This window comes from Helicoverpa zea, chromosome 28, assembly GCF_022581195.2.
Source record: "Helicoverpa zea isolate HzStark_Cry1AcR chromosome 28, ilHelZeax1.1, whole genome shotgun sequence".
Taxonomy (NCBI): domain Eukaryota; kingdom Metazoa; phylum Arthropoda; class Insecta; order Lepidoptera; family Noctuidae; genus Helicoverpa; species Helicoverpa zea.
In genome coordinates, this window is record NC_061479.1 from 897,366 (window position 1) to 908,094 (window position 10,729).

Sequence of the window (10,729 nt, forward strand, 5' to 3'; positions counted from 1 at the left end):
ATAATGTAAAATTTACCTAATACAGAATTGTACATACCCACTTATCTAGTTTTAAGTTAGTTTGCTGCGCCCTAACTGGGTATGTGTTTTTGTAATTGTATACATTTTGTAATAAATAAATAACGTAATACTAAACTATTTCCGATGCGATTTCCAGACGCGGACATGTACAACAGCCGGCGACTGATCGAACAACAACGCTTGCTCGAACAAATACAGCATCAGGTTAAACAGGAGCCTGATACTCCTACTGGTGAGTTTAAACTTATAGTTAAAGTTAACTGGGTAATTAGAAATGAGATTGGGTAAGAATGTATGAAGCTTGGAGCAAATGTCCATCACGGAAAACAGTTTGATAGTACGCTTGAAAGTAACTACATTGTAGCGAACTATTTCATTAAAAAAGAATAAAAAAATATGCCAAAAAAGATATCGTTACCACAAAATTAATACTTTGGAAGAGAGACGGCAGATTAATGACATGTTGTTATTATATGACCTACTCAATAATAAATTTGACTGCCCTCAATTACTTCGCAAAATTATATTCAACGTCCCACTCAAACGCACTAGACACACCACTCTGTTAGCGGTTCCTTCGGCCTCCACTAATTACATGAAGATGTCGCCCTTTCTGCGCCTTCCTGCATTATACAACGAAAAGTTCTTAACACTTGACCCCTTTAATTCCACACGAAACCGTTTTAAAAAAGATATCATCACAATACTGACTCAGTCGCACCATTAGAGCCAGACAGCTAGATGAACATCAACATTCACACATCACAACACCTACCTTCATAACACAAATACACACACTCATTCACACAACAAATAATAATAGTGCATTGCCTGTTATCCGCCACTCTTTCGACAAATTATCATTATTGTTGTATTAGAGTACTTCATAATTGGCGTAATGTTTTGTATGATGATTTAATGTAATGTACTGTAAGCTGTGAAGTTACCTATCATAAATAAATAAATAACAAAACAAATGTTTTCTTGAATCGCGAGATTATTATCTGCTTTATTTTATAGAAGAAAGTCGTGTTAGTTACACTACTTATAACTTAAGAATGGCTGAACCGTTTATTCTGAAAATTAGAAGGGATCTTGCACCCGAGAGAAGGACATAGGATAGTTTTAAATTTCTAGGAATAAATAAGTAAATAAAAATAAATTCCCCTCAATCCGGCTACGGGCAGCATTTATCTCGGGACGCCAGTGAAACCGCAGGCGGAAGATGGTCAGTTAACATAATCTTTGAATTTGGTATAACTTGACCATGAATAATTTCATGTAAAATATCATTCGTTACTATAATTTTAAAACACTATGTTTTTGTATTTGCAGGATGTGAGAACGTGATGCAGCCACAAGGCAGCCCGTACTACCAGTCAAACAATCATAATAATGTTACAGGTAAATACTTTAAATATATTTATTTACAAAAATATGAAAATTAGCACTTTTGAAAATTAAAAATTTTAATGCTACTAATATGAAAGATCACAAAAAATTTTGATTGTGATGATGTATCACTGTTCGCGCTGTGAGGCTTTGGAACGCTCTGCCTCACAGTATACGTGACAGCACATCGTTAGATGTCTTCAAGAGACGAATTAAAGAACATTTCCTGTCAACATGACCTTATTTGTATGTATGTATGTATTTATTTATTTATTATATTTTATGTTTTATTTATAGGTATATATTTTATGTTATGTAGTTTCATCTTTGTTTTGTTTAATGTTGTGCACTTAATATTTTCTCTTCCCTATCGCATCTCTCTATCGCTCTAAGGTTTGCTGTTAGAGAACCCAGTTCTGGGTTAAGCTCGCCTTTGTACATGTCTTCTCTGTGTTGTGTTTGTCTTTTAAATGTTTTTGTGTACAATAAAGAATAATAATAATAATAGTATGAAAAACTGTAGTAGATATTGTATCTTATTAGCTGCTTCGCGGTTTCACTCGCCATCCATGGCAACTACAGCCCGTGCCGGGTTAAAATATAGCCTATGTTTCTTGGGTAGTGTAGCTTTCCATCAGTGAAAGAATTTTCAAATTGGTTCAATAGGATACAAGCAAACTATAATAGCGGACAAATACAACACGTGTTGTACTGCGATTCTCCATGGGTTTATAAGTAGTAGTAGTATTTTTAGTCAGTTGATATACCTACCTAAAATATTCTCCTAATCCAGACAAAACATGTGCTCGAAAAATATATATATATTTTTTAAATTATATTAGGATAGAAGTATAGATTTATACATATTAATATAATATTATTTACCTACAGCAGGTTACTATGAGCAGCTGTCCCGACCCGGACCAGAACTTCTCATCGCCAAACAGAATGCACTAGCTGCCCATACGCAACTCTGTAAGTACCAACCGCCTAGCCTTATAGTTAACTGATACCAAGCTGAGTAGTAATCCCTTATTGTACTTCCGAGCCCTTTTCCCATCTATGTTGGGGTCGGCTTCCAGTGTAACTGGATGCAGCTGAGTGCCAGTGTGCCACAAGGAGCGACTGCCTATTTGACCTCCTGGCAACCCAATACCCCTTGGTTAGTCTGGCGTCAGACTTATTGGCTTCTGAGTACCCGTAACGACTGGCAAGGATGTTCAATGACAGCCGGGACCTACAGTTTAACGTGCCATCCGACACACAGCCACTGGTGTCTAAGATATACTTAGGAAGTACATACAAACTTAGAAAAGTTGCATTGGTACTTGCCTGACCTGGGATCGAACCCGCGCCCTCATACTTGAGAGGTTGGTTCTTTGCCCACTAGGCTATCACGACTTCTCCTTACCACCTGCCTAGCCTTATAGTTAACTGATATCATCATCATCATCATCTCAGCCGGCGGACGAGGCCTCCCCCTTAGATCTCCACAGATACCTGTTGGAGGCGACCTGCATCCAGCGACTGATACCATGCTCAGTAGTAATCCCTTATGTACTGTCATGCCCCTTTGTAATCTCTTGTGTACTCTCCCTTATGTACTCTGCCTTATGTACACCCCTTATGTACCCTTATATACTCTCTCTGTGTACTCCTTATGTATTCCCCTTATGTACTCTCCCTATGTACTCCCTTTATGTACTCCCCTTATGTACTTCTTTATGTACTCTGCCTAAATACTCTTCCTATGTACTCCCCTTATGTAGTTGCCTATGTAAGTACTTCTTTATGTACTATGTACTCTGCCTATGTACTCTCCTTATGTAGTTGCCTATGTACTCCTTTTAAAATAATACCCGAAACGAGACAGAGTCCCAGCGCTGGTTTTCAGAGATAGTCGGCTCAGTACTGTTACCCGGGCAACCCAATATGCCTTGGTGTCAGACTTACTGGCTTCTGACTACTTTATTTAATTTTATTTTATTTGGGAAAACAAACGATACCACATTACATAGTTCTGTGTATAAAAAGTAACAAGAGGTTGTATTAAACAAAATCAATGCAGTAACAACAACATTTTCCACATATTAACAAACAAATATATGCTATGAGAAAACCTTATTGCTAACTTAGTAATAATAACTAATCTAACATCTTTGCAGTTTCAGACCACTAGACCAATCAGGCTCTACATAAAAACATCAATGTCGTTCAGTACATTAATAACTTTTATGCGAAAATCATTTCTCTTTAAAGTAAATAGATCAATATCCATGAAATGTTCATTGTACAATCGCATGAGTCGTCCAATGGGTGCCCGCTTACCCGCGTTTGTCCGGTGTGGTGCCTGATCAAACAACCGGTAAACGCGCACTCCACGACGATGAATTGATCTTGGGACGACAAATTTTACATCATTGCCTAGTTCTATGCAATTTAATTTGTTATGAAAAAGTTCATACAAAACCATTATTTGCAGAAGCATTCGTCTCTTCTCAAGTGAGAGTAAATTATACTTAACTAAAAGGTTGTTATAAGGCAAACGCGGCAGTTGGCATCTGAATTGCATGGTTCGTAAGAATTTTCGCTGTACTCTTTCAATGGCCATTTTATATTTTTGATATAGGGGATCCCATATCAAACAAGCGTATTCGAGCTGGGAACGAATAAGAGACCGGTACAGATGTAAAAAAGTGCTTGGACGCCTAAAGTCAGTTGCTACTCTGGTAACAAAGCCATACATTTTAAACGCTTTGGTTATGATATTTTCTATATGTAGATCGAGGTGTAGTTTACAGTCAAATAGTATTCCTAAGTCTCTAAGATTCGTTACTCTGTTAAGTTTATTGCCACATAAGGTGTAATCATGTTTTATTATAGTTTTTTTTTTACTGAAGTTGATGATATGACATTTGGGTAGACTTAATTTTAACTTGTTAGTTGTGCAATAATCAGAGAGTCGGTTAAGATCACTCTGAAGTTCTATGCTGTCATTAATATTTTTTTACTCGTAACGACTGCCGATGAAATTGAAGAAGTTTGTCAAGATGGGCAATTAGAATCAACCTTTTTTTAACGACGTCAGAAATTATCAAATGCCCTCCCGCTGTGGGTTAGCAGCGGTGAGGGAGTGTCAGACTCTTACTGACTAAAAACCGTCGTGTTCCGTCATAGGCCGCGTATGTACCAGCGCCGCGGTATCTCTGTCGAACAGTCCCGGCGGCGCGACAGGCCGCTCTTGGAGGAGCGCGTGGAACAACACGCGCGCGAGAACATCCAGAATCAACCTTATTTATAATTTTTGACGTTCATAAGTGCTTGTAAAAACCTAAATGAAATAAATGATTTGATTTTGAACCTATCCACCTATCGAAGAAATTGACAATACTTTATCTTTATATTTTTCTCTATTATTCCTATTATATATTATACTTCCTATTGTACTACCGTGTTTCCGATGGCACGTTAAACTGTAGGTCCCGGCTGTCATTGAACATCCTTGGCAGTCGTTACGGGTAGTCAGAAGCCAGTTGGTCTGACACCAGTCTAACCAAAGGGTATTGAGTTGCCCAGATAACTGGGTTGAGGAGGTCAGATAGTCGCTCCTTGTGGCACACTGATACTCAGCTACATCCGGTTAGACTGGAAGCCGACCAACATAGTTGGGAAAAAGGCTCGGAAGATGATTGTACTTCCTATTATTTAATTTATTTTTTATTTGAATGTCCAACTTCCAGTCTTTCAGAGAGATTTTTTGAGTTTTCAATTGCTAAAATATTATTTTTTTTATTTTCAGGGCAAAATACAATGAAGCGGCCATTTTTCTATAGTGAGACGCCGCACTACAATAGTAGTCCCATACTGCATAGATATGAGGTATGTAACTAAACGGAAATTGTGGTATATCCTACGGGTGTTGGTAGAACAAAACTCCAGTAACTTCGTAGCTAATAAGTATAATAGTGGACTGTATAATTACAACACTTAGGAATGACCGAATTAACAATTATTAGAAAATGCGCGGTCGTGCGCGCTCGGTACGGTGGACGATGACGCCGTGCTCCTCGTGACGCCCCGCGTCGCCCGGGCCTAGTGATGTTCTCAACATAACAACAAATACTAGACATTTACTGCGGTTTCACCCGCGTCTATATTTCGCACACCCGTATAAAACTTTTTAAAAGCTTGATAAAAGTTGTAAATGATTTAGTTATGTAACTGAAATATTTTAATCAATCGGATCAACATTTTCCCCACTTTGAAAGCACCTAAGCCTTTCGTGATTACTAACACTGAAAGTTGTTTCAAACAATACTTTTACACAACAATATTTTTTTTCTCTCAAAGTACTTTTTAGTCAAAATTCTTGCAGAAAAATTGTACTTCTAAAGTCTCAGCTTTTATGAAATACAAGCAGTTACAAAATTACCTGTAAGTTCGAAAATCAGATTAAATGGCCTCTTACAAGGCTTGCCGTTCACGGCATACTTTTTGTAAGATAGATAAATCTGACCGATTTTGTATAGGACGTTCCGACAAGGATTTTCTGACCGATTTTTTTTAAGAAGTGTGCATTGCACTATTACTATCAGTGTGTTATATTTTTCTTCTACAAAAAATCGTTCACCGAATTATCGGACGTGGGCGGGTTGCCTTAAATAATCCATATTTTTTTAATTGTTTTTGTTTGTAAATAAATAAGTGTATTTTTTATTTTTCCAGGACATCCCAAGAATTCTCCAGTGATGAGACATTCCAAAGTTTCGCAAAAAACATTTAAATATAAAAAAAGGTTTATTGTAAAAATATAATTCTCTTGACAACACTATAGGTAATCTCTAGATGGTTATTTTTATTATTTTTTTAATAATTATTAATAATGGTTACGATAATAATATATTTTTGAATATTAAGCGTGCGGTCCCTTGTCGAAAATAAAGTATAACTATGTTTTTTATTTATTTTTTAAATATTATTTTTTTATTATTTAGTCATTTTTCGAGGGACCAACCGTTAGATTACTATGCTACTTGTGATATAATTTTGAGTTTAATATAAGTCGAATTTTTCGGAATGTTTTAAGTATTTTTTTTTGTATTTTGGTACCCCTTGAAGGAGAAACATATTTACGTCTATATCCTTTCCAGACGTTAAAAATCGAATTACATTTCAAATCTGACCAGTAATTCCAGAGATATGCTCGTTCAAACGAACAAAATTTTCAGCTTTGCGATATGAAATTAAATTAGAATTAAATTAAAGAAAATTCCTTCACTGGGGTTCTAAAATACAAATAAAAAAACATATTTAAATCCGTCTTATATTAAACGCAATAATAACATAGTAATGTAAATTAATATCTTTATAATAATTACTATTATAATATATAAATATAAATGAATAAAAGCAAAAATTGTACAAATCGTCGGGAAAAAATGGATAATTGTGTCGCTTTTTTATATATTTAATAATAATCAAAGTATTTATTTCATTTGAAAATTATTTATTTATCAAATTGCATGAGCCCTTCTTTTGTGTAAAAAAAATATTTTGCGTTTTGAAAAAAAATATGATCAAATAAATTTTCATGTATTTTACAATTCTCGTCAAATAAAATGACTGCTCTGAAGTTAGCGTTATATTAGATGACATCAGACAAGTGTTCTAAGTGTAAAAACTTAACAGCCGCAAAGATATTTGACGAGACGTGTAAAGATTGTACACTTTCATCAAAGAATATGTGTCATTTGAACATCTTTGGCAGTCGTTACGGGTAGTCAGAAGCCAGTAAGTCTGACACGCCAGTCTTAGCAAGGGATATTCGGTTACCCGGGTAAAGAACATAGTTGGGAAAAGGCCAGACAAATAACGTGACTTTTTTGTATTTTTCTTATGTGAAAATATTTATTTATGTAAAAATTACATAGAAGGGTGTATTTTGATATTTATTTATAAAAAATATAAATTATTTCTATAAATACTGTGTTGTTGCCATTCTTAAAATTAAGAAAAAAATCGTCTCGTTTAGTCAAAACGTATCTTTTTAATATTTTATTTATAATTTAAATCTAAATCTGATTATTTTCACCGTTGTTTTGTTTAGTATTTTAGTTTCTTTGTTTGTTATATTATATAAAAAAATAATAATATATATAAAATATGTTTTATGTGATTTTTTTGTAATGTGAAAAATTTCTTGGAATTGTCGAAAAAATTATGCCAATTTTAAAGTGAATAGGCAGGTCCCGTTTACTTGTAATACACAATCCAAGTTATTTTTTCGCATATTTTTAATGTAAATGACTGTTTGGATAAAAGTGACCTAAGATTGCATTTTTTTTTATCTTTTTTGCTAAAATTTCATCAAAAATTTGAAAAAAATCTGGCAAAAAAATTGGGCCCAATGTTGTTATAACATTATTTTTTTCTATCAAAAATGTTGCCAGTGCTAATTATTTATTTGGTTTTTATATCTTATGACTTTTTGATTATTTTTTTTTTTGTGAATAGGTCACTTTTTTCGTCCGAAAAGTTTTTTTTTAAACTTTGATATTATTTTGTAAAACAATGAATAGTTTTTAATTAATGACGGATAGTTACCAGTATCGTACATGTCTTTGCCATTTTAATGCTCTTTTGTATACATTTTATTATTTTTTTGCTGTCGCTTACGATGTTTTGACACTAATAACTTGTTATAAAAGTAAGTTACTTTGGTTAGGGAGATTGAATTATAACTGACTATTGAAAAAAATAAATTTAATACTTATATTATTAAAAAACAGACCCCTACTCTTTTTATGCGGTTTCGTGTGAAAAGGATAAGCCATTTAAAAATATTTTTTCATTTCAAAATGAAAAAATCCGATATTTCGCAATTAAAAAACATTTATGTGTCAGTCTTAATAATGATTGTAAAAATAAAATGTTCCGATGAATTAAGAATACTCCTCTTTGGGAAGTCGGTTAAAAGTACATCATCATTCATTTTAGATAGTATTTTTTTCTTATTAAAAATATAATCAACTAACTTTTTAACGTACAAGATACTTAGTCAGTTTTGTTACCAACTAGACTAGTTAAACGAATAGTCAAACTAGCTAAATATTGAGTCATCAGTTACCATTTAACTGTAACAATATAGTTTTACGGTTATTTTCAACAACCTATTTATCTTCCTTATTTTTCTGCATTATGATCAAGAAAAAGTAACTAAGTTATAATCGATTTTTTTGTGGCTTAAAAAACTTCTGAGACTTGACAAGCTTGTAAATACTGGTTTTATTCTCAAAAATACATTTTTTTTAGAAAAAAAATGTCCATTCCTTTCTGTCAGTCGTCATACTAACATCCACTTACTTCTTATTCATGTCATCTTTCGGGCAATCCATGATCTTCAAAAAAAAACCTAATTTTAATAAAAAAAATATATATATAAATAGGGTATTGAAAATAACTATTATTCATATTTAGTAATTAAAACATCGTAAGCGACGACAACTATGTAACAGCTTTGGATAGTCGGACAATAGTGGGGCGACTGTAGCGCGACTGTGGTGCAACTAGAATTCCATTACGTTCCGTTTTTCTAATCGTACGTAGTTTATATTGCGAATGCCATTTTGTATTATAAGTATGTGTTTAATATTCTGGTGATTTTAGATGGTAATGCACTTTTTAAATATCTTGGTATATAGTACTTTTGATTTATTTGAAATTTTTATATGTAGTAACTTTATCAAATGAATTGAAAACACTGCGATTCGATCAAATATTTAAATCAACATTTCTGCTAGAAGTATAATCGTGTGAAAATTCCTAAAACTTAATTTTAGTAAATAGTCTATACTAATATTATAAAGAGGAAAACTTTGTTTGTTTGGTTGTAATGGATAAACTAAAAAACTACTGGACCGATTTTAAATATTCTTTCACCATTACAAAGCTATATTAACTGCGAGTAACATAGGCTATATTTTATGCCGGTGCGGGCAGTAGCTCCCACGGAAAACGGCTAGTTTTAATATAAAATTGACTAAGATATTTAAAAATGTACTACTACTATTACATTTCTTTTTATTGATTTATTAAAATTAAAATAAAATTAAAGTCAATTCCAGTGACTATCTCAATAGAAAAGTGCAAAATGTCATTCGTAATTTAACAACTTTTTATATTTAAAAACTATTGGTCAAAAATGAAAATTATGCTTGCTAAAACTTCTAAAAGAAATTATAATGTAAAAGGAGATATTTTTTAAAAGTGATAATTTATCGAATTTACGTGGCAATTAATAAAAAGTGTAAAAATGGTAGGTTAGAAAGAAAAAAAATTGGTCACAACAAAAATTTGAATTTTGTAAAGAAAAAATCTTGCCAAAGTCTTGTTTTTTTTTTAATTTTTGTATTTTTTTTTTCGTTTTTGATTGTTAAAAGTAGGGTGATCAATAGTCATTTTTTTAAGAAATTATATAGTTTTATAAGTTTAAAGTTATGGGAGGTGGGTAAACATGACTTTTGACTTTTTTTAATTTTAATAATTTTGGTGCTCGTTGAAATATTTTCCGAATTTTTGTATCTGCATTTTTTTTAGAATTTTCTTTATGAGTACAATATATTGAATTTTCGAACGCACAGTAGGAAGATCGCTAGATTTTTTTTATAACATTTTTTTTAGATTTGATGAAAAAAAATCTTTTATTTACTCTAGAAATTAAGATAAGTAAGGAATGTGGGAACGTAGCTGTAAGGAAGAAAGAGCGCGTATTTAGTTATTTTTTTGTGTTATTTTGTAATTATTTGTTTTCGGTCGTATTTTGGATATTAATGGCGGAGAGAAATATGTTATATTTTAACGCGCTCTATATAGACCAAAGCTGTGAAATAATGTAAAGAAAGTTGAGTAACATTAAGAATAAAGTATGCTTTTACACAAATTACTGTTGTTTATTTACACCTATTCCTGGACAAATTGAGACACTACTTATTCCTGGAAGTTCTACTCGCGCTCCGCTGGTGCCCCTTCCCGCAGCCGGATAAAAGTAATCTGTTATAGAAATAGCTCTCTGTGGCTTTTAATTATTTATTGACCTTATTTAACTCAGTTCAGTAGAACAAACTGACGGAAAGAGTTATTTTCGCATTTATAATATTAGTAATTACCTACAATTGATAAAGACAAGGCCATGTAGAACGAAATGACGCAAAATCTCCTAAGAAACTAGCGACGCCAAAATGCGGGTGTTCGGGGGACAAGGAAATGACTAGCTCCGCCCTTATACGAAATCAGAAATTTTATTTGCTAGAAACATGGT

The 10,729-nt window shown here is 32.9% G+C and overlaps 1 protein-coding gene across 2 annotated transcripts in view; it reads left to right on the forward strand.

Annotated features, from left to right (window-relative positions):
* The window catches only part of LOC124643665, a 45,927-nt gene extending 35,576 nt beyond the window's left edge, over window positions 1-10,351 (forward strand). For both annotated transcript variants that reach the window (XM_047182687.1, XM_047182688.1), the window contains exons 5-9: window positions 158-253; window positions 1,357-1,425; window positions 2,305-2,388; window positions 5,213-5,292; window positions 6,139-10,351. In XM_047182687.1, the coding sequence (XP_047038643.1) occupies window positions 158-253; window positions 1,357-1,425; window positions 2,305-2,388; window positions 5,213-5,292; window positions 6,139-6,162 (353 nt within the window). In that variant the 3' untranslated portion in view covers window positions 6,163-10,351. The remainder of the gene's footprint in view (window positions 1-157; window positions 254-1,356; window positions 1,426-2,304; window positions 2,389-5,212; window positions 5,293-6,138) is intronic.
* The last annotated feature ends 378 nt before the right edge of the window (window positions 10,352-10,729 follow it).